Source organism: Mesocricetus auratus, unplaced genomic scaffold (genome assembly GCF_017639785.1).
Source record: "Mesocricetus auratus isolate SY011 unplaced genomic scaffold, BCM_Maur_2.0 Super-Scaffold_100029, whole genome shotgun sequence".
In the NCBI taxonomy this organism is placed as follows: domain Eukaryota; kingdom Metazoa; phylum Chordata; class Mammalia; order Rodentia; family Cricetidae; genus Mesocricetus; species Mesocricetus auratus.
Genome location: NW_024429210.1, coordinates 13,463,477 through 13,488,178, shown reverse-complemented (window position 1 = coordinate 13,488,178; position 24,702 = coordinate 13,463,477). Strand labels below are relative to the sequence as shown.

General features: G+C 38.5%; 1 protein-coding gene across 9 annotated transcripts in view; it reads left to right on the top strand.

Moving 5' to 3' along the window:
- The first annotated feature begins 207 nt into the window (after positions 1-207).
- Sanbr (SANT and BTB domain regulator of CSR) overlaps positions 208-24,702 on the top strand; it is a 56,559-nt gene continuing 32,064 nt past the window's right edge. For 4 of the 9 annotated variants that reach the window (XR_005871767.1, XM_040733204.1, XM_013113602.3 and 1 more), the window contains exons 1-12: positions 214-345; positions 1,611-1,761; positions 1,977-2,025; positions 2,233-2,368; positions 4,163-4,321; positions 13,035-13,221; positions 14,700-14,793; positions 16,910-17,148; positions 20,264-20,322; positions 21,577-21,737; positions 23,965-24,051; positions 24,154-24,264. Coding sequence is in view for 8 of the 9 variants with exons in the window: in XM_040733204.1 (XP_040589138.1) it covers positions 4,172-4,321; positions 13,035-13,221; positions 14,700-14,793; positions 16,910-17,148; positions 20,264-20,322; positions 21,577-21,737; positions 23,965-24,051; positions 24,154-24,264 (1,088 nt within the window). In the remaining variant the exon portion in view is untranslated. Of the gene's footprint in view, positions 346-1,610; positions 1,762-1,976; positions 2,026-2,232; positions 2,369-4,162; positions 4,322-13,034; positions 13,222-14,699; positions 14,794-16,909; positions 17,149-20,263; positions 20,323-21,576; positions 21,738-23,964; positions 24,052-24,153; positions 24,265-24,702 lie in introns of those variants that run through there. The other 5 variants (XM_040733200.1, XM_040733201.1, XM_040733202.1 and 2 more) reach the window with 5 other exon arrangements.

Below are 24,702 nucleotides of genomic sequence, written 5' to 3'. Positions count from 1 at the left end.
GGGCCGTGCGTGGCTCCGCTGCCCGGAAGCCCTCGGGCGCAGCTCTCTGCCTTGTCCCGCCGCCGCCAGGCAGCCGGTCCCGTCCGCGCGCCTGGCGACTGAGCCCAGCTTCGGCCGCCGGACTCCGGCCCTGCGTCGCCGCCTGGCTCCTGTTCGACGCCTTTGTCTGCCCCTCTCCAGCCCGCGCCCGACTCGGCGCCCACGCCGCGGAACCCGGGCCCCGGAGGTCGCGCCGCGCAGGGAGCCTCGGTCCCGGGGTCGGCAGGACTGCAACCCCGGGTGGGAAGCGATGCTGCGTCCTTGAGAAGCAGAGCCAACCGCCTCGGGTCTCACTTCTGGACCAGGGTCAGAAAATCTGTTCTTTTAGTTTGGGATGAGTCAATGTTAGCAGAACAGCCTCTCTCTGTTGTCCCAGAGGCCTTCCACCTGTCCCAGTGTCCCCCTTCCTTCTGCCCAGGGGAAAAAAAACCAAGAGCCCCTTTTTCATTGGAACATGAAAAAGAGATGCTTGTCATGGACAGAGAAAGTGACTTAAGATTGCCATGTTTATGCATGTGAATAAGCCAAAATAGGGAAATAAGTTTTGCTCTTTAAAAGTATGTGTTAAACAATAGAATTTTTAATTTGGGTAAATAATTCCCTATGCCTTAAACAGTTTTAGCATATGGCTAGAGGACAATTTTAAGCTTCAGATTTTTCTTTTGGTCGTAGTTTTTTCATGTTTATACCCTTTCCAGAATGAGATGCTCACCCCAGCTGTTCTGAGACACCATATGCTTTACTACAGATTACTCGTCAATGCTTTACCTTTCATACTTACATTCAGACCCTAAAGCAAACTTTCCCACAGAGTCATCCAACTAGAATTCAGAATAGTTTTCTCCTTGAAAGATTCAGTTGCGTAAACAGAATCACACCTAAGTTACTTAAATCAGCTTGAAAATCACATTTGAAATACACACATTTTTAAGAACTTGATGGAGACAATGTTATTGAAATTTTAATTAAGGACTGGGGATTTAGCTCAGTGGTAGAATACACTGCCCGCATCCCCACCACCAAAAACAGAAATTTTAATTAAAATTTAAACCAAAGAACAGCATGCAAGGGGTTTTTGTCGTGAATTCTGCTTTAGACTGTTTTCTTTCTTTCTTTTTCTTTTTTTCCTAAGTGCTGGGCATCAAACTCAGGGTCTCACACATTAGGCAAGAACTCATCTACATTCCTAGATCCTAAATGTCTGCAAAAAGGGATGCTGGGGTGGAGAGATGACCCAAAGGTTGAGAGCACTGACTGCTCTTCCAGAGGTCCTGAGTGCAGTTCCCAGCACCCACATGGTGGCTCACAATCATCTGCAATGAGATTTGGTGCCCTCTTCTGGCCTGCAGGAATACCTGTTGTACACATAACAAATCTTAAAAATAAAAGGGATGCATATATTACTCATGTAAGCAGAGAACTGAAAATTAAGATTGCCACATTTATTTTTGTACAGTATAGACATTTATATATTCTCATAGACCGTGGATCTTCAACTTGGAGTGGGTTCCAAAGGATATGTTAAGTTTCTTTAAAGTTTTGTGACTTTACTAACTCACAAACATTTTTAGCAGTATCTGCTTTGCTGGTCTTTCTGAGGACTCAAAGATAAAAGGCCCTGCCTAAGAGCTGGGTGTGTCAGTATACACCTGTAACCCCTATGCTCTGGCGGCTGAGGCAGGAGGATGGAGAGGTAGAAGCTAGCCAGGACTACGAAGCAAGGTAAATGGGAAATTCTGTCCTGGGCAATGCTTTCTGAGTGATTTAACTAGTTCTTGAAAAAAAATTTAAGTCAATAATGGAAAAGTATAATAAGGATAAATAGTGGTTGTGATAAATTGTGGTGCACATTCTGCTCCCAGACATGGTGATGGTGCTTTCATGGTATTATTTAATTCTCGCAATTATCTTAAAGGTTGGTGTTATTTTCCTTATAGCTAAAACACTTGAGGCCCCAGGTTGCACTGCTAGAAAAGGTAAAGCTGGGTAAGTGTCCATAGCCCATTTTATTCCTTTTACTGGCAGCATGCTTCATTTTATGGCTTGTTAATCTTTATGAATCTGTTTAACCCAAGGATCTCAGAAATGCTAGCGCTACTGCTACAAGCTTCCAGTCCTCACACCGTACCAGTCCCCGTCTAAAGCAGCCTGGAAACACAGACGCTTCCTACCATTTTAACCCTTGTTTTGCAGATGAGAGAACTGAGACACAAATTATTTGGATTAGACAATGTCTTCATGGTAGGACCAGGCGCCACAGCTGGACTGTCTCACCTCAGAGTTACAGTCTGTACTTGTAACTACTACACTGTACAGATCCCTCAGTAAGGTACATCTCTGGAAGCCATGCTTTTAGTGTGCAAAATGTCTTTGTGGTTTTTCATATTTTGATTTGTTTTTACTTTCTGTGTGTTTGCTTGCATGTATGTGTTCATCGGATACATGCCTAGCTCCCCTGAAGGCCAGAAGAGGGCGTTAAAGCCCCTGTAACTTGGAGTTATGGACAGTCATAAGAAACCACCTAGGTGCTGGGAACCAAACCCAGGTCTTGCTCAATAACAGCGAGTACTTCTGAGCCATCTCTCAAGCCCCTGTTGCCTTTTAATGCTTATGGAAACACATAGGATTGTTATTTTGTTCTCCTGACTGTCATCGTAAAGCTTTTAGTCTAATTTTAGTGCTGCAGGTCAACATGTTTAGGTGGCTTATCTTGACTGGCATGTTGTGATGCCAGAGCTCAAATCAGACCTTCAGGCTCTGGGCACGCTGCTCTTGATCTGTCAGTGATCTCTACATTGTGCCATATTTTTTTCTGGAGAGAAGCTTATACTTTCAAGTGCCAATCCCAACCTAGAAACCAATAACAGTTAAACTATAAACATGACTAGCCATAAACCTTCACCACTTTTTTTCTATAATGTTGTATTCGAACTTCAGCCAAAGTGCCTGACACATAATAGAATATTTGTAAATGCTTGGATAAAATAGTGTGTCTTAAATCAACTGACATAAAGAGCTTCCTAAAGTATTTTGGATAGGTAATTTCTGTTTCTTTTCTTTCTTTTTGTAATATCCCCGGCCTACCTCAGGAGCCAAAGCATCCCTGCTTGTCTCTTTGAAACATAACTGGCTTTACAGTCTATTAGTCTGTGCCCTTTCCATCTTAAACCATTACCTCCAGCTCACTACTCTCCACACCATACTCTCATATAGAATGGAAAGAACTATCTTATTAGGTCGATGGCATTGTATAAATTACTTAGCTCCTTCGAGTCTGTTTCCTTACATTTAAAATTAGGAAGAGTTATTACAGACTCTCTGCCTCTCCAGGGTGTGACTCCATTTTGGCTCTTGGCCAAAATAATGTTACTATGATGTTACATTATCAGTTTTTCTGCCTGTATCCATTGCCAGGTTTCACATTGTTTCAAAATAGAATGGCTGAAAAGAACTTTCTAAAGAGAAGTTGTTTCAAACACACAAAAGTAACACTACTTAATAGTTATTGATAGGATTATAGTAACCACAGGCCCATTAACTGCTCTGCTAAGTAGCCAGGCTAAGTTTCTTCTTACTATGTCTATACAAGTTTAGTATGTTCAGCCATCATTATCTGTACCATGAACATTCGCTACGGGGAAAGTAGGAGGGAGGTTATTTAAGAATGAAATTGTAATCTTTTTAGCAAGCTATATGTTTCAGTTTCTCCACGGTTTGATTAAATTATCTATGAATACTTAGTGAGTTTTAAGGAAAATAAATTAAACTCAACTTTTCCTGGACATTTTATTTGGAGAAAATTTTTAACATATAGCAGAGTCAGAAAGAATTTTGTAATAAACACCCAAACACCTGCCACCTGGAGTCTGTCATTAAGATTCTACCTTTTTATTGCATATTTAGTCCATCTGTCCATCCTCATATGGGCTCATCTTTCAGGTCATGGTATCATAAAGCCCTTGTGTTTGAAGAGATTTTGGATGGACATTCTTTGTTTTAGGTCAGTTTTATTTTTTCTTTATATAATGACAGGTCGTTTTTAGGAATGGATTGTAACTAGTATACAATGTTCTGGAAACATCTGAATTTCAGGTGTAAATAAGACTGTTTTCCCTATTTCTAGCTCCAAAAGATGAGTCGTGGGTATCCAGAAAACAATAATTTCCTGAATAATAATAACCAAATGGTACTAGATATGATACTTTATCCCTTAATTGGAATTCCTCAGACCTTCAACTGGGAAACTGTGGCAAGGCTTGTGCCTGGTTTAACACCCAAAGAGGTAAGTAACAATCCCCCAGATACCTCCTAAAAAATAAAAATGACAACAGCAACACTAAGAACAGAACCCCCAAGATGTGAGATTGAAAGAAACGCCTAAGTGAAAAAATTTTTTACATTTTTTGTATTTCTTTTTATATCTATTTTATGTGTATGAGTGTTTTGTCTGCATGTGTGTCTGTGCACCCACATTTATATAGTGCCCAAGGAGACCAGAAGAGGGCGTCAGATCCTCTGGAAATTAAGTTTAATCTCAGCCTTCTGGAGACGGAGGCAGATGAATTTCTTAGTTCAAGGTCAGCCTAGTCTACAGAGCGAGTTCTAGGACAGCCAGGGCTACACAGAGAAATGCTGTCTAAATAAATAAATAATAGTATTTTTAAAAATGCCCATCACGAAGGGAAAAAAGACTAAAATAGAGGGAAAAGTGTGTTAGTGCTAAGAAAAGTGCCAGAGAGGCAGACATAGGCTGACCTCAAACTCTTGTCCACCTGCCTCTGCCTCCCATGTGCCTGAATTAAAGGCATGTGCCATCACCATCCAGTGGTTTTGTTTTGGGTTTTTTTTTTAATGTGAAATTTTTCAACATAACCCAGGCTGGAGTATCTTCTGCCTTAACCTTCAAAAATGTTGGGATTATAAGAGTGTGCCACCACCATATCTGGAACTACTATGTAACCCAGGCTGTCCTGGAACTCATAAAGATGCTCCTGCCTCAGTCTCTAGACTCCTGGGATTATAGTATCTAATAATTTCATTGGTGGTTTCATTTCGACTTCCTTACTTTTCAGAGTTGGGTTTTCTTTCCTGAGTTTAGGACTATATTTATTTTACAAATAAAAATCATGGTAAAACACTCCATCTTTTCAATCCTGACACAGACAAAAAAAAAACTCCAGAAATATTTGTTTAAAAAATGGTTATGTATATGAGATGAAGCAGAAGAAATTCAAATATAAACTCAAAACTTATTAAGAAAAGTCATAGTTATCATTTATCTCCTTTAAAAGTATATATGAATATCAAGTCAAGCACAGCAGGGTACATGTCTTAAAATGTTACCTGTATGTGTTTGACTGTAAATAGACCACAGACCCAGTCTTGGAATGCACTCAGGACGCTCTGCCATCAAATGGATGACAGTGAAAACATTTCTTTCAAATAGAAGAGAATGATACAAGGACATAATTAAAAAACAAAGATTGGAACTTACCTTCTTTATAGCCTGTCCCCCTGCCTTCTCTGTGACCTCTGCTGTGACTGGGACACCACCTTCACTGCTAGATTTGGCCTAGTCTGAGATCATTTTATTTCCATCATTTATTTTGCTTCCTTCTGTGGCTCCCTTGGCAGCTTTGGCATCTTCTTCATAGGTGGAGCATTTCTCTAAGATGTGTGAGATCCTGGGCCAGTCTTTAGGTAAAATGACAACAGCCTGAGATAGGCTTGGAAGAGATGGAGAAAGAAAAGTAAAATGTCATGTCACAAATCCGATCCTCCTGAAGAAACTAGGTTTCATTAGGATTAGGGATATTACTTAGTGACTTGCCTCTTATTATCAGACCTTGGTTTAAATTCTGAATCCTAAATTGGGTGAAATCTGTTCATATCACTCAGAACAGGCCTAGTCTCATTTGATCTCCAGAGCTAAGCATGATCAGGCCTGGTTAATACTTAAATGATGACAGACTTAGATATTCCCAGTAGAAATACAGTTAATACAAAAATACAAGCCAGGTGTTTTACTTGCTAATATTGTCAGCTGATAACAGATACATACCAAAGAGAAATATGGGTATTAAAAGTAGTCTTTTCTCTTCAAGATCATATAAATATGGTTCCTTTGGGTTAAGCAGTTTTAATTTTTTTCTTTTTTCCAGACAGGGTTTGTCTGTGTAGCTTTGGAGCCTATTCTGGCATTCGCTCTGTAGGCCAGACTGGCCTCCAACTCACTGAGATCCACCTGCCTCTGCCTCCTGAGTGCTGGGATTAAAGGTGTGCTCCACCAACGCCCCGCCAGTTTTAATTTTTTTTATTGAAATATTTTATGTCTATGAATGTTTTGTCTGCATGTTGTATACACCATTTACCTGGTGCCCTTTGGAGGTTCTTGAACTGGAATTAACAGATGATTGTGAGCTGCTGTGTGTATCATGGGAATTGAACCTGGGATCTTTGAAAGAGATAATGCTCTTAACCACTGAGCTATTTCTTCAGTTACAGCACTCATACAGAGGCTTGTAACCACCTCTAACCCCACTGCTGGGGCATCCAGCACCCTCTCCTGGCTTCTGTGGGCAAAAGGCACTCACATGGTATACATATATACATGCATGGAAAACACTTATACTCATTAAATAAGGTAAATAAATCTAAGATCATTTTAAAATACATTATCTTTAACTAGAAGAGAAGAAAATATTTTCCCATTAATCTTTTTCACTTTGTGTTATACATAGTTATATAACCTTAATGATTGAAGTTGATAATTCAGAACTATTAATAAATATATCTTCTCTACTACAAGTTAGATAATTCAATAATATTTCATTAAAATCATTGGCTGAAGATTGTAATTCATGATTACTTAATGATTGCTTTTATAATATTACTCAATGATAATATCATGTATTAAGACATTAGCTTATAAAAAATCATTGTGTTTTTTTTCCTTTTTTTAAAATTTAAAGTAGAAACAAGCTTGTTCACATGTCAATCCCAGTTCCCTCTCCCTCCCCTCCTCCCCTGTCTCCCACTATCCCATCTGCTTTCTGCTCCCCAGGGAGGATGAGGCCTTCCATGGGGGATCTTCAAAATGTGTCATATCATTTGTAGCAGGGCCTAGGCCCTTCCCCATTTGTCTATGCTGAGAGAATATCTCTCTATGTGGAGTGGGCTTCCAAAGTCCATTGGTATGCCAGGGATAAATACTGATCCACTACCAGATGACCCATAGATTAACCAGACCTCCAAACTGACATCCTCCTTCAGGGGGTCTGGAACAGTCCTATGCTGGTTTCTCACCTGTCAGTCTGGGGTCCATGAGCAACCTCTTATTTAGGTCAACTGTTTCTGTGAGTTTCTCCAGTCTGGTCTTGACCCCTTTGCTCATCACTCCTCCCTCTCTGCAACTGGATTCCAATGTTCAGCTCAGTGTTTAGATGTGGGTGTCTGCTTCTGCTTCCATCAGCTACTGGATGAAGGCCCTATGATGGCATTTAAGGTAGTCATCAATCTCATTATCCAAGAAGGGCATTTAAGGTAGCCTCTGAACTATTTCTTAGATTATTAGTTGGGGTCAACATTGTACATCTCTGGACATTTCCCTAGTGCCTGGATTGTGGTATCTCTTTTCTTGCTCTCCTCTATTCTTCCCCTGATTCGAACGTCCTGCTCTCTCCCTGTCCTCCTCTCCCCTGCTCTTTCTTCAAACTACTTTTCCCCGCCCCCCCCCATTTGCTCAGGAGATCTTGTCCCTTCTCCAGGGGACAATGTATGTCTGTCTCTCTTAGAGTCCTTCTTATTTCCTAGTTTCTCTGGCTGTGTGAATTGTAGGCTGGTAATCCTTTGCTCTATGTCTAAAATCCATATATGAGTGAGTACATACCATGTTTGTCTTTTTGTGACTGGGTTACCTCACTCAGGATGGTTTCTTCTAGTTCCATCCATTTGCCTGCAAATTTCAAGATTCCACTGTCCCACGCTCCCAAGTAGTACTCCATTGTGTAAATGTACCACATTTTCTCTATCCACTGTTCAGTTGAGGGGCATCTAGGTTGCTTCCAGATTCTGGCTATTACAAATAATGCTGCTATGAACATAGTTGAACAGCTGTCCTTGTTGTATGAATGTGCACCTTTTGGGTATATGCCTAACAGTGGAGTTGCTGGATCTTGTGGTAGACTGATTCCCATTTTCCTACCATACTGATTTCCAAAGTGGCTGTACAAATTTGCACTCCCACCAGCAATGAGGGAGTATTCCCCTTTCTCCACATCCTCTCCAGCATAAATTGTCATTGGTGTTTTTGATTTTAGCCATTCTGATGGGAGTGAGATGGTATCTCATCTCAGAGTTGTTTTGATTTGCATTTCCCTGATGACTATGTGTCTCTCAGCCATTTTAGACTCCTCTATTGAGAATTCTCTATTTAGTTCTGTACCCCACTTTTTCATTGGATTATTTGGTGTTTTGGTGACTAGCTTCTTGAGTTCTTTGTGTATTTTGGAAATCAGCCCTCTGTCAGATGTGGAGCTGGTGAATATCTTTTCCCATTCTGCGGACTGCTGTTTTGTCTTGTTGACTGTGTCCTTTGCCTTACAGAAGCTTTTCAGTTTCAAGAGGTCCCATTTATTAATTGTCAATCTTAATGTCTATGCTACTGGTGTTATGTTCTGGAAGCAGTCTCCTGTACCAATTATTTCAAGGGTACCACTTACCTTCTGTTCTAAGAGATTCAGTGTGGCAGGATTTATGTTAAGGTCATTGATCCATTTGGACTTTAATTTTGTGCATGGTGATAGACCTGGATCTATCTGCAGTCTTCTACCTGCCAGCATCCAGTTATGCCAGCACTATTTTTTGAAGATGCTTTCTTTTTCCATTGTATAATTTTAGCTTCTTTGTCAAAAAATCAGGTGTTTGTAGGTGTGCGGGTTAATATCAGGGTTATCAGTTCGATTCCATTGGTCTACCTGTCTATTTTTGTGGTAATACCAAGCTGTTTTCAGGACTAAAATAGAGCTTGAAATCAAGAAGGGTAATGCCTCTGGAAAGTTCCTTTATTGTAGAGGATTGTTTTGGTTATCCTGGGTCTTTTGTTCTTCCATATAAAGTTGATTTTTGTTCTTTCATGGTATGTGAAGAATTGTGCTGGGATTTTGATAGGGGATTGCATTGGATCTGTAGATTGGTTTTGGCAAGATTCCCATTTTTACTATATTGATCCTACTTATCCAAGAGCATGGAGATCTTTTCCTTTTCTGGTATCTTCTTTAATTTCTTTCTTTAAAGACTCAAAGTTCAGCTGGGCATTGGTGGCACATGCCTTTAATCCCAGCACTTGGGAGGCAGAGGCAGGGAGGCGGATCTCTGTGAGTTTGAGGTCAGCCTGGTCTACAAACCAAGTCCAGGACAACCTCCAAAACAATACAGAGAAACCCTGTCTCAAAAAAACAAAAACAGGAAAACACCTCAAAGTTCTTATACAGGTCTTTCACTTGTTTGGTTAATGTTACTCCAAGGTATTTTATGTTGTTTGTGGCAATTATAAAGGGTGATGTTTCTCTGACTTCTTTCTCATTCTTTTTATCATCTGTATATAGTAGGGCTACTAAAGTTTTTGAGTTAATCTTGTATCCTGCCACTTTGCTGAAGGTGTTTATCCGCTGTAGGAGTTCCCTGGTAGAGTTTTTCGGGTCACTAATGTAAACTATCATATCATCTGGAAATAGTGAAAGTTTGACTTCTTCTTTTCCAATTTGTATCCCCTTGATCTCCTTTTGTTGTCTTATTGCTCTAGCTAGAACTTCAGGTGCAATATTGAAGAGGTATGGAGTGGACAACCTTGTCTTGTTCCTAATTTTAGAGGAATCGCGTTGAGTTTCTCTCCATTTAGTTTGATGTTGGCTGTTGGTTTGCTGTATATAGCTTTTATGATGTTTAGGTATGTTTCTGTTACCCCTGATCTCTCCAAGACCTTTATCATGAAGGGGTGTTGAATTTTTTCAAAGGCTTTTTCAGCATCTAGTGAGATGATCATGTGATTTTTTTTTGATCATGTGATTTTTGTTTCTCAGCTTGTTTATATGGTGATTACATTGATGGATTTTCATATGTTGAACCATCCCTGCCTTCCTGGGATGAAGCCTACTTGATAATGGTGGATGAGTTTTCTGATGTATTCTTGAAATCGATTTGCCAATATTTTATTGAGTATTTTTGCATCAATGTTCATGAGGGATATTGGTCTGAAGTTCTCTTTCTTAGTTGTGTCTTTATGTGGCTTGGGTATCAAGGTTATTGAAGCCTCATAAAAAGTTTGGTAATGACCCTTGTGCTTCTATTACATGGAATACTTTGAGGAGAATTGGTACTAGCTGTTTTTTGAATTTCTGGTAGAATTCTGCACTGTAACCATCTGGCCCTGGGCTTTTTTTTTTTGGTTGAGAGACTATTGATGACTGCTTCTATTTCATTAGGAGTTATACGTCTATTTAAATTGCTTATCTGTTCTTGATTTAATTTTGGTAAGTGATATCTATCCAGAAAATTGTCCTATTCCTTTAGGTTTTTGAATTTTGAGAAGTACAGGTTTTCAAAGTATGACCTGATGATTCTCTGGATTTCCTCATTGTCCATTATTATGTCCCCCTTTTCATTTCTGATTTTATTAATTTGCATGTTCATACTCTGCCATTTAGAAAGTTTGGATAAAGGTTTGTCTAAATTGTTGATTTTTCATGAAGACCCAACTCTTCGTTGCATTGATTCTTTGTATTGTTTCCTAGTTTATACTTTATTCATTTCAGCCCTCAAGGTTCCATGTGGCACTGAGAAGAAGGTATATTCTTTTGTGTTTGGATGGATTGTTCTATAGATGTCTGTTAATCCCCATTGGGTCATAGCTTCTATTAGTTCCTTTGTTTCTTATGGTCCTGTCTAGTGGTGAGAATGGGGTGTTGAAGTCTCCCACTATAAATGTGTGGGGTTTAATGTGTGATTTGAGTTTTAGTAATGTTTCTTTTATGAACGTAGGTGCCTTTGTGTGTGGGGCATAGATGTTCAGAATTGAGACTTCATCTTGGTGGATTTCTCCTGTGATGAGTATGAAATGACCTCCTTCATCTCTTTTGATTTATTTTAGTTTAAAGTCTAATTTGTTAGATATTAGGATTGCTACCCCCGCTTATTTCTTGGGTCTATTTGATTGGAAAATCTTTTCCCAACCCTTAAGTCTGAGGTAACATCTGTCTTTGAAGCTGAGGTGTGTTTCTTGTATGCAGCAGAAGGATGGATTCTGTCTTTGAATCCATTCTGTTAGCCTGTGTCTTTTTATGGGTGAGTTAAGGCCATTAATATTGAGGGATGTTAATGACCATTGATTATTCATTCCTGTTTGTTTTGGATTTGTTGGTGGTGGTGGAATTGTGTGTGGATTTCCATCCCTTTTTTCTTTTGGCTATTGGTAAAGTGGGATTATGTATTGCCTATGTTTTTCTGGTTGTAGTTACCTTCCTTGGCTTGGAGTTTTCCTTCTAGTACTTTCTGTAGGGCTGGATTAGTGGATATGTATTGTTTAAATCTAGTTTTGTCATGGAATATCTTGTCTTCTCCATCTTTAGTAATTGAAAGCTTTGCTGGGTATAATAGTCTGGACTGGCATCCGTGGTCTCTCAGTGTTGGTAGAATATCTATCCAGGACCTTCTGGCTTTCAGAGTTTCCATGGAGAAGTCAGGTGTAATTCTGATAGGTTTGCCTTTATATGTTACTTGACCTTTTTCCTTAGCTGCTCTTAATATTCTTTCTTTATTCTGTATGTTTGAGGCTTTGATTATTATGTGGCGAGGGAACTTTTTTTGTGGTCCATTCAATTTGGTGTTCTGTAAGCTTCTTGTGCTTTCATTGGCATGTCTTTCTTTAAGTTGGGAAAGTTTTCTTCTATGATTTTGTTGAATATGTTTTCTGCCCCTTCTAGGTGGGTTTCTTCACCTTCGTCTATACCTATTGTTCTTAGGTTTGGTCTTTTCACAATGTCCCATATTTCCTGGATATTTTGTGTATTGATTTGTTGGACTTAAGATTTTCTTTGGTTGATGAATCTATGTCTCCTAGTGTGTCTTCAACACCTGAGATTCTGTCTTCCATCTGTATTCTGTTGGTTATGCTTGCATCTGTAGATCCTGACCAGCTTTTCTGTTTCCAGCATTCCCTCAGAATTTTTTTTTGTCTCTTTAAGCTTCCAACCCTTGCATTGTTTGAATTGTTTCTTGCAAATTTTGCTTTGTCTTTTCCTCCATTTCTTGAATTTTTTGGTTTGTTTTTTCTCCCATTTCTTTAAGGGATTTTCTCATACCCTCTTTGAGGGCCTCTTACCATTTTCATTAAGTTGTTTTGAAGGTCATTCTCTTCTGCTTCATCTGCCTTGGGATGTTCAGTTCTTGCTGGTGTAGAGTCTCTAAACTCTGGCGGTGTCATATTGGGTTTTCTGTTGTTGGGTGTGTTTTTATATTGTCTCCTTCCCATCCCTTCTTTCAGTGGGTCCAGGATGAATCTCTTCCTCTCCTGGTGGGTATGGGACCAAGGTTCCCTTCCAGAGTTTGCAAGCAGGTCCAATACTCTGGTGTCTCTCCTCTTTCCGTGGATGGAGGCAGTTCCAGTACCCGGGCCTTGGCAGTCTCAGGATGGGCTGGACCCTGGGATGGGATCCACAGTGCGCAGTCCCCAGGCCTCAGCTGGCTCCAAGCAGGAAGGTGGGCCTGAAACAGGCTCACACTTACCTAGTCCTGTGGGTGGAGAAAGGAACTAGGATGCTGCCAGTCTCTGGGAGGGTTGGATCCCTTTGGGATAGGATCAGCAGTGTGCAGGCCCCAGGCCTCCGTTATGTGCTTTTTAAACTTTTTTTGGTTAGCACAAGAGGTACCATTCTGGCATTTTCATACAAAGTGATTTTTTTTAATGTAGCCTCCAGTTTTACCATTTTGTATCATTGCAGTGTGCAGAAAGGTTTGAGGAGCTGAAGAGTAGTGGAAGCTCACCTGTTGACAACCAGTACAACCCCTTACTGGCGGCTGGGGCGGGCCCTGTGGAGTCGCTAGCCACTTACATTAAATCTTCGCTTCTGGAAACACAAGGACATTTTCAGGAGGCTCCAGTTGATGAAGATACAGTTTCGAAAGCAGGTAAGCTTGTAAAATGAAATTATAGAACTTATCCTTAGTAAAATTCTACATTTGTACATTCTAGTCAACCTTCCTTTCATTGTTTAAAGGTCAATTCAAATACTTGTGTAAAGAATCTGTTAGTATTTTTATCCTTACGAATGTTTTAAAAATTCTCATTTTCTTTGTTGTGTTTTCAAAAACATTAACTGTAAATATGTAGGTCAAGTAATATTTCTAAAGTAAAGTGTTAATTGCATCAAAATAATTTACTCTAGTTTGTCAACCTAGTTTCTCACATATATCTATTTGCTGTAATTTTGGGTTTTTTGAAAAACGGTGTCGTATAACCCAAGCTAGCCTTGAACTCAGTATGTAGCTGAGAATGAACTTGAACTTCTGAGTTTCCTGAGAGAGGTAATGTGTCACTGTACTGACAGATGGGATGTATCACCACACCCAGCTTATGCAGTCTGGGAATTAATCTTAGTCATGCCAGACAAGCCTTCTACCTGCTGAACTGTATTCCTAGTCTTCATTTACTTACTGTAAAGGAATTTAGCATGGATGTTTTATAGCAAATTTATATTTCATTTTCTCTGCTGTGCTCATCGTTTATTTGTAGATTTTCTAATTAAAGAAAAATACATTTTTGTTCTCCCAAAACTAAATCAAAGTAAAGTTTTACGTCCAGCTGAGCTCTGGCCTATTTTACTTTTTCATGTAGCCTAGGCTAGCCTCAAACTTGTTATGTAGCTGAGAGTGACCTTGAACATATCATCTTCCCAAGTGCTAGGATAAAGTCATGTAAACACCATGCTTGGATACTTTTTAAGTGTTTGTTCATTTATCTATTTATCCATTTATTTATTTTATTTGTTTGTTTGTTTTTTGAGACAGAATCTCTTTGTGTAGCCATAGATGTCCAGAACTTACTATGTAACCAGGCTGGAATAGAACTCACTGAGATCCACCTGCTTCCCAACTGCACGATTATAGGCATATACTACCATGCCAAGCTGCTTTAAAAAAAATAGAGAATCTTGGTCATTTCTTACATAATCTTTTTTTACAGCCATTCTATACTGCAGTTAACAGAAATTCAAGTGGCACAGTGACAAGGTTGAAGAGGTGTTTTCTGGAGTTACATTTGGAAGTCACTGGCTTAGAAGTCCTCAGAATGAGTTTCTTTCATTTCAGCAACAGTCAGAATATTGAAATAGAACTGTACTCCGGGAAGAAGAGACCACTGTGCTTTTGAACACTTGGTGCAGTTTGCAGTGCCACACCCTGCAGCATTAGCAGTCTGTGATTCACTTTTGTACTGCCTTGGAAATACTAATGTGACATTGAGCAGTGCCCCCCCACAAGTACCATCTTTAACTGGCCTTGGAAACCATGTGTTTACATTGTTACCATCCCATAAGTAAAAACCCATTCTCAGCTAGAAATGCTAACCCACCCCCCTTTTTTTGTATGTGTCTGTTTCTGTATTTAAGGAAGACATAGTATAGCTTCTACAAGGAATTGTTCTTCAGAAAGTGAAAATTGTACTACTCGTAATGCTGGAGAAAAGACTGAAGAATCTGAAGGGTAGGAGGCTGGTTGTTTGCTAGATAAGATTTAATATTGATATTACCTTTAACTGTAAAAGTATATGGTTGGTGGTTACAAATATCAGTTAGGAATTTCACATTATACAGTTGCTGAAACATTGGAATCAGATTCATTCATGTGCTGAACAACAAAAAATAGATTAATTCCTAAACATGTTATTTGCTTGTGTTATTAATAAGTTGTGGAAGTTTTTCATTCTTAAAAACTAATTGGCCTATTTTTAAAGTTAGAAATAACATAATTTGGAAAGTAAATTTCAATGCCCAAAGAAAAACCTAAACTAAGTAATTAGTTCTTTAACTTTATTAATGAGATTAGATATATATATTAGAACTATTTAATATAGTTGCTTCACAAAAATTAAAAATCAGAATGTATTTCAGTATGTTTCAGGTTTTAATATTTTGTTTTGTTCTGTGTATTTCCTATATAATAAATTGCATGCATAGTAAATGTTTACTTTGCTTTGGCAACTAGTACATCATGTAACTATCACCTAATGAATATGCAAAACATTTTTGTCATCTATAAAACTTCTTTCCTGCACCTCTGATTTTGGTAGATTGATAATAACAATTTTATTAATACAAAGTTCACATACCACAGGATTCATCTACCTGCTACCTTCCTTCTCTCCCCTCTCCCCTTTTTTCCTTGTATGAAGGATTGAACCTAGGGTATTGTACATGCCAGGGAAGCACTCAGCCACTGAGCTAGTATCAGCAGCCCATTTAAAGTTTATTTTGAGTCAGAGTCCAGCCAGGTTTCCCAGGTAGCTTAACTTGAGCTTTCCCTCTCCATAAGCAAGAGTGCTGTGGTGAGCATGTGCCAGCCACATAAGCAAAACTGGAGGTTAACACCACCATGTGGATCCCAGGGATTAAACTGAGGCCATCAGGCTTGGCACCAAGCGCCCTTTCTATCTTGTTGGTCCAGATTGTTTCTAATACTTCTTCTCATGCCCCAGCTTCATATAAAGCACTTATTTTGTATTTGTATTTTGTAAAATTGAACAAAGCACAGAGTATTTCACATTTGTAGTGCACGGTGTTCCTATTTATTCCCTTTCTGTAATGGCATGAAGACAGTGTATCACACTGTTTTGGTTGTTCGTTTTTTTTATGTATTCTGTTTGTGTATGTGAAGGTGCATGTGTGGAATTGAGAAGATTCTCGCTGTCCTGGAACTTTCCAGGTTGGCTAGGCTGGATGTGGATGAGTCCTAAGGCTCTGCCTTGGTCTCCCCAGCACACTATGCTTCTTAAAACGGGTTCTAGGAATTCAGCTCCATCTATTCTACCAGCTGAGCTATTACCCCTACCCCTACTTCTTTTTTAGTTGACTTTCACATTTTTGAGACAGGGCCTCACTCTGTGGTCCAGGATAGCATGGGACTTACTATATGGTACAGACTGGCCTCCAATTGTTGGTAATCCTACCATTTCAGGTTCTCATGCCCCAGGGTTACACACATGAGCTGCCATACCTAGCAAAATACATTACTTTCAAAGAAGATAAATTCAAGGAGTATGTAGTTTTTGAAGCAAACTTTCAGGTGTATTATCTAAATTTACTAAATTATTTTATTTAAATAAGTACATAATGTTAATAGTTCTTGTAACTGTACTCATTTATATTTCATGAATGCCTGAACCCAAACATTGATGATGCTATAGGAAGTGATACTTGTTTTTTAATTTGATTGTTCAAGGAATCATAGATATTTTTCCTTTTTCAAAAGTGTAAAGATGTTAGTCATTATACAAGAATCAAAGTCTGTTATTTAGTTCTTTGGGAATTGAAACTTGAACAATAAAATTGAAGCCATGTAAAGTATTAGTTCTTTAGTAACAATATTTTGTATTTATTAAGTGGATAGCTTAATTAATTATGATTAATTTAAATTAATCATAATCTGAGGCATAATCAAATAGACAAGAAACTTGAGAAATTCTGAACATCAAACCCTATAAAACAGAGTTGTGTGTCCAAATCTCCAAAACCACTTTGTTCTCTTACTGCTTTAATGTCAGCCTTCTTGCCTCCTCTTCTCACTCTAACAATCTCAATTCTGTGTAACATTTTTTATGAAGGCCAAACATGGTGATCCACGTATGTGATGAAGCAAAAAACTTGAAAGAAGATTTTATTTGCCCACGAGATCTTTTGGTATCAGAAATGAAGTACTTTGCTGAGTATTTATCCATGGATGCCCAGCGCTGGGAAGAGGTGGACATTTCAGTCCATTGTGATGTCCACATTTTCAACTGGTTGATAAAATATGTTAAAAGGAACACTAAGGAGAATAAAGATTGTGAGATTCCCACTTTAGGTAAAAAAAAAAATGTTGCTTATTCTGTGGTGAAATCTGTGTGTCATCTAGTAGCTGTTTTGGGCCCAAACTGAGATGTAGACATTTACTTGAATATCATCAGTATTTATGTTCATATTACAGAGCCTGGTACATTATCTGTCCTCAAAAGGGTCCTGAAGACTCTTTCAAAGGCCTACAAGGTTAACAAAGTTTGCATGACAACACCAAGATGTTACTCACTTTTTCTCTATGTCAGTGTTTGTTCAGAACATGAAAAGGAAATGGTGTGTAAGATTTTTGAGCTTTATAGCCCAAATCAAAGCAAACACAGCAAGCTGTATCATTGTTTTCTCCAATACTATGTACTCCGCTAAAAAGGAAAGGGAAAAACTTAGGCTCACTTGTTCTTGATGAAGCAGTAAAAGTGACTGTCAAATCTCAGACCTCGGGTGTACATCCTTTTCTGGACAGTCATAATGGCCCTGACTTCAGATGCACTTCAGTGCCCCACTGTCTTTAGGGAAAGCTAACTCAGCCAACTTAAAAGTAGAAGTTCTGACAGGTGCTTGATACATTTTTTTCTTTTTGTGAAAAAGCTAGTCACATAAAGGAAAACTGTTAATAGTGTGTGTTATTAGTGATGAAAGCCAAATTCTCAGGTGTGACTGACAACTTCTCCATGCACAAAACTTTTCTGTTAAAATTCTGTTGGTCTTACTAACAAATCTGACTTTTAAAATGCCTCTTTACAATGAAGTATCCGAATATTTAGAATGTGCATAACTCAGTAAGCCAGACGTTTCCATCTGAGCATCGTGCAGTGTCTTTAAAAGCCTGTGATGGGTTAATGACGCAGCACAGTAAAAGATGAGTCATTGGACAACGTAGAAGCTTATTGATGATAGGGTTTCGGTTTCTGTTCCACTCAACCTTCAAGAAAATACTCTTTGTCAAGTTTAAGCTTGAGAAGAGCAGCCTACCCCCAAATTGGATGCAAAAGATGTGAAGCCAGGCATGGTGGTTTATGCTTGAAATTCCAGCACTTGGGAAGCTGAGGCAGGAGTGTTGCTATGAGTTGAAGCCTGGGCTAGAGTAAGATCCTGCCTCAGGAAGAAGAAAAAAATAGATAGGAGAATTCTACAGTCAGTTAAGTTAAACATTGTAGAGACTGACAGAACATGTCAGTCAGTGCCACTCACTAATTTTTTTCATTTGAATATATTTTTCCCAAAAAATATATGTACATGTAATAGGGTTAGGTTTTAAAACTGACTTCTAAAAAATTCTCTGTTTACATTGTTTCTGATGTGGTAAATACTGAAATATGACCCACATAAACAAAACCTGTTTAGGATTCTTAGGTTTTAAGATTGTAAAGGAGTCCTGAGACTAAAAATTTTAGAACCAGTGTTCTTAATGATAGTAAGATAATTGTTAAGGGACTTGTATATATGAAAACATTATAGTGAAACCCATCATTTTAATATTAAAATACTATTTGAAAAGATAATAACTAGTAAGTAATCTCTTAATGGGCATAGATTTATATAAGATAATAAAAATCTATGTACTAGAATAGCAATATCAGAATATTTTCAAATACATAATAGAGGTTGGGAGTATGACTCAGTGAGAGTGCTCACCCAGTATTCATGTGGGTTCAAATTCAATCATTAGCCCTGAGAGCAAATAAAAAAAACTCTTATTAAAATATTTACAATATTCAAAAGATTTCTGAAGTTTAAAATTTATGATATTATAGTGACCAAACAAATGGGAAAGATTTCTAAATAAAAATGTTTTAAATAAAAATTCAATTCTAAGGTAGTTAAATCCAAATTTTCAGCTATGGCTGGAGAGATGGCTCAGTGATTAAGAGTGCCATCTGCTCTTCCAGAGGACCAGGTTGGATTCTTAGTTCTCATATGGCAGCTCACAACCGTCTCTAACTCAGCTTTAGGAGGCCCTGTGCCCTTCTCTCTCCTCCTCAGGTACTGCGTGCACATGCTACACACGTGCATATGGGCAAAAACCTACATACACGAAGTCTTTAAAATTTTTAAATGTCTTCTAAAAATTTCAAGCCAGATTTCAGATGATCTAGTTGTGAATTTATGTGTGCATATTTATACTCATATGTATGTACACACACATACACACACCTCTTTTGTGGTGAGAAGTGGCCTGTTGTGAGAAAATCGAGAGAATAAAAGTATATATAGATAACAGAAATTTGTTCACTGCAGCATATTCGCATGCATGCATATAATAAGAGTGAAAGAGAAGAAAAACAATTTGTTCTGTTTATTTTTGGCTTACGTCAGTGCTATGAATACAAACTTTTTTACAAGTGGTCCTCATCCTAACCAAGAACAGTGTGAGGATGATGCCTAATTAAATCTCATAATCAAGCCACTAGCTCTTAATTGGATGGCATATCCTCAGATACAATTTCCCAAGAAGCTTTTCCAGCCACTTGAGGACTTTTAACTAGAACTGTTATTTGGGAAGATTGGAATTATTTACCCATTGTTTAGTCCAAGAAGGATTTCTGCTACGAAAGGGTTTAGAATGATTATTACCGGAACGATGGAAAGTGGCCGGGTGTTTTCTTCTTAGATATGTTTGATAGAGATGACAGATTTACTAACACTGCCATGTGTAGCAGTACCTCCTTTCCCCAGCTGTGTGCCTGGAGACCCACTTAGTGTGGCAGTAGCATGTAGCTTTAACATTTTGCCAGTTAATTTTTATTAAATTTCAGAATCTTTTACATTGAAATATTTATTTGCTAGCACTGAATGCTTTTCTGAAATAACTTCCATAGTTAATGTTATCATTAGTCATCGTTTAACTTTTCTCACCGTGACTTTTGCATGTTGTTATTTTAGATAGTCTTTGCACTTCACATGAGTCTAATTCAAGGACAGTTTGCCATGTCTCTCTATACCCTATGATTTAACATTGTTTTCTTTCTTTTGTTTATTCAATCTAAGTGATTGATTACTTAGATTATTCAATCTAAGTAAGGGATAGCAAATTTTTTTTATTAAAGTAACATATTCTTTTAAGATGAAAAGAGAAAATTGAGTTAAAAGTCAAAAGGAAATTTCAATGTTTTTCTTTTTATTAGAGCCTGGAAATGTCATTTCAATTCTTATTTCTTCAGAGTTTTTGAAGATGGATTCATTAGTAAGTATTCATTTTTAAAAATCTAAGCCCCTTTATTGACCTAATGTTTTTCCCCTTTGAATGTATAGAAAGAAAAATAGTTCAAGGGTATAATTGTAACAGTATTCTGTTCTGTTGAGAAGGGGTTAAGACTACTGGGTATCATTTGTATGTTATGTCTATAATTGGAACAACCATTGTATAATTTGAAACTAAATAGAATTAACTTTATTCCAAAAGATTTTTGTTCTATCACTAACAAAAAGAAATTGGAATATATTCTGTTGCACTATTTAAATAATTTCTTTAGTATGTTTTATTCTGTGCCTCTCATTTATAGTTCGATGAACAAAAACCTATTATCCAGCTACTAAACAATGTAGTTTTGCATTTACTTCATAGTTCCTATCTATTGCTTAAAAATGGCTGATCAAATATAAAAGTATAATATATGCATATCTATTTCAAGCTTATATTAAATATGTTTATTTTTTCTTATTTATTTAAGAAATATCTGGGTCAGCCTAGGATGCATAGTCAGGTTTGATCTTACAAAACCAAAAGGGGAAAATCTTTATAATTCCAGTGGTTTCATATGTTTCCATGGCTGACATTCTGTAGCTATTATTTAAAGAAGTACTTGGTTTGCTCCTGATAAGACTGTATAGAGCAGAGCACTATGCTGTGTGCAGATGGACTCACTGGTTTCTTTAGAGTTTACTCAGTACTAGTCTTTGTACTCCTCAGTTAGCGGGATTTAATGGCTTCAAACAAGGATATGGGGGAAAAAAATCAGAGTCCTTAAGCTTTGAGTTTTGAAACCTAAGCCCTGAAAGATTCCTTTTATACCATCAGAGCAGTGTTTAGAAAACTATGAGACTTCCCTCTCTGTACCCTAACACTAAGTAAATTCACCACCGCAGATTAGAAAAAGCAAATGTAACAGAACTGAGAAAATCCTTAAATGAAATTTTGTTTCTCTTTCATAGGAGAATGGGGATAACTTAATAACTAAGTTTAACCATAAGAAGTCATTTGAATATGCACTGTAGTGTACAGATTAAGATTTATACCTGCTGCAGCCATTTAAAAGACATTATTATTTTAAATAAAAGGAATTGGAAATAATTTAGCTATGCATGTTTATAAATTTTACCTTTAATAATGTCGATCAACACAATAGATGTGGGTTTGGCATTTCGTGAGGCTTGTGTTTGAAATTACAGTATCATTTGTGTTACTATTTTCAACATTAGTTTTCTATCCTGTTTTCAGGTTGAACAGTGTATTCAGTATTGCCACAGAAATATGAATGCCATAGTAGCTGCTCCATGTAACATGAACTGTATCAATGCAAACCTCCTCACACGCATAGCCGATCTGTTCACACACAATGAAATTGATGACTTAAAGGACAAAAAAGATAAGTTTAGGAGGTAACTCTTTAGACCTTAGTTTTAAGCCTAGTAAGTTTTGTTAAGTATATTTCTACTTGATTTTAGTGAAATTCTATTTTACTAAAATATATTCCTATTTTGCTTTAATAAAAAGCCAATAGCTTATGGTCCATTTTAATGATTTAAAAGATTTTGTCACATTTAATTGTATCTTGTGTGTATATGTGCATGTGTGCCCCAGCACACATGTAGATCAGAGGACAACCTCCCACAGCAGTTTTCTCCTTCCACAGTATGGGTTCTGGGGTCAAACTCAGGACAACCTCCCACAGCAGTTTTCTCCTTCCACAGTATGGGTTCTGGGGTCAAACTCAGGACAACCTCCCACAGCAGTTTTCTCCTTCCACAGTATGGGTTCTGGGGTCAAACTCAGGCACTCAGGGATGGTGGCAGACACCCTTACCCACTGAAGCGTCTTGTTAGCTCCTAGTAATCATTGTGTATAATGAGCATATGAACATACGGCGATAATGAACTGTGTTAAGATTAAGACTTCATTTTAAAGGGCAAAGTGGTATGATATGAGACCAGTGCAGGCTACTGAGGTCAGAGCAGGGAGAACAGACCTTATTCTAGGTTTAGACAGAAGCAGAGTTTTTAAGATCTGTTTTTAAGATATTCAGGTTGCTGTGTAGAGAACATGAAGAACATAAGAAGCAAAGAGACATGCTAAGAGGCTAGAGTAGTAGCTCAGTGGGAAACTATGGGGTTTGGATCAGGGTAGGTGCAGTGGTGCTCCCGACGAGTTCAGTGCATGTCATTTAAATGATTTGACAGATTTGTGAAGGGGATCGTGTGGGAAAAGAGAGGACCCAGAATAGCTACTAAGTTCTCAACTTGAGCATGTAAATGGATGCAAAAGCCATTACTGCAGGAGGGAAAGGCTGAGAGGTAAACCAGGAGGCAGCTTAGGCCTTACAGATCAGTGTACTTGTTGGGTATCTGGGTGGTGGCAGGTAGCTCGTCGGGTATGTTCTTCAAGAGTGTCGGTCAGGGGCCAGGGCTTGTTAACAGAGTTGTGGATAAACGGAGCAGTGTTCCAGGATGGCATTCCCAGCAAAGGCAGTTAGTGCATTTGCTGTTGTGTCAGGAAATCGTTGCCTCCTTGTGGTAATGTTGACATCTCTGACTAACTGTTTTGTTGAGTATGAAGTAGGAGGTCAAGGTTCATTTTTCAAATAGTTATAGTTGATGAAGCATCATATATTTAAAAGGTCTTTCTTGAGCTAGCAGTGATACATGCCTTTAATCCCAGCATTCAGTGGGCTGAAGCCTCGGGATTATCCTGAGTTTTAGTCTTGCCTGAGCTACATTGTAAAATCCAGGCCAGTCTGGACTGCATAGAGAGATCCTGCAACAAAGACTAAAACAAAAATGAACAGAGCAATAAGTACGAAAGGCCGTCCTTCCCCCCCAACTTCAAAATATAAAAATGAGCAGAGCAATAAGTACGAAAGGCCGTCCTTCCCCCCCAAACTTCAAAATATAAAAATGAGCAGAGCAATAAGTACGAAAAGTCGTCCTTCCCCCCCAAACTTCAAAATATAAAAATGAGCAGAGCAGTAAGTACGAAAGGCCGTCCTTCCCCCCCAAACTTCAAAACATAAAAATGAGCAGAGCAATAAGTACGAAAGGCCGTCCTTCCCCCCCCCAAACTTCAAAATATAAAAATGAGCAGAGCAATAAGTACGAAAGGCCGTCCTTCCCCCCAACTTCAAAATATAAAAATGAACAGAGCAATAAGTACGAAAGGCCGTCCTTCCCCCCCCAAACTTCAAAATATGAAAATGAAGGGATTGCTGTGAACGCATGAAAATCCCCAGAACCCACAAAAATGGCCAGGCTTAATAGCATGTGTTTGTAGCCTTAACACTGAAGTAGTAGAGACAGAAGGGTCCCAAGGGCTCACTGGCCAATCTAACCAAAGCGACAACCTCCAGATTCCGTTAAAGATTCCTTTTTGAAAGAAAGCTGGAAGGACCAGAGAGCGTGAGTTCAGTTTCCAGCACCAGTGTCTGTCAGCTCCAACTGCCTGAGACCTCAGCCCCAGGGGATTTGCTGCCCTCAATGAGCCCTTGCTCTTATGTGTACAGACCCACACAGATACATACACGTAATTTAAAGGAATGAAGGGAGGGAGAGAAAAGAGACCACTACCGTGAGATAGTAAATGCAGACATTTAACTGCGGCTGTTTGTTTTCATAGTAAGCTTTTTTGTAAGAAGATTGAGAGACTGTTTGATGCTGAGCACTTGAATCCAGATTCTCGAAACAGTGCTGCAACATTATATAGGTAACGTGCTTTTCTTGGTATGTTACACAATAGCACTACATTATTTAATATACTACGTTAAATTCTTCCTTAGGTATTTTTGACATTTCTTTTCTGTTGTAGATGCTGTTTGTGTAAGAAACTTTTAACCAGAGAAACAGAAAGACGAATTCCTTGCATCCCTGGAAAAATCAATGTGGATCGACATGGAAATATTGTCTACATCCATATAAGGTGCAGTGAAGATGATGTACAGTTTCTGTGTGTGAATTTTAGGAGAACTTATAAAAACGTAGCTTACTTTTCTATAAGAACGTCCCCCCATCTCTCTTTTCAGGAATGTTAGGGATCAAACTTAGTGCCTTGTGCATGCTAGTCAAGCACTCTGCCTCTGAGCTACATCTCAGCTCTTGGTTTTTTAAATGATTTATTTCTTGTTTGTGTGCATGTGGGTGTGTGCGGGGTCAGAGGACAGTCTTCCATTATTACATAGCTCTTGGGGATCAACTCAGGTCACCGAGCTCCTTAGAGAAGCACCTTTGCTGGTGGAGCCGTCTCACCAGCCCCAGCCCTTGTAGACACATAAAACTAGAAGGCTAGGGACATAATTCAGTTGGTAGAGTGCCTGCTTGGCATATATAATAAAGTCGTAGGTTTGACCCTCAGTACTGC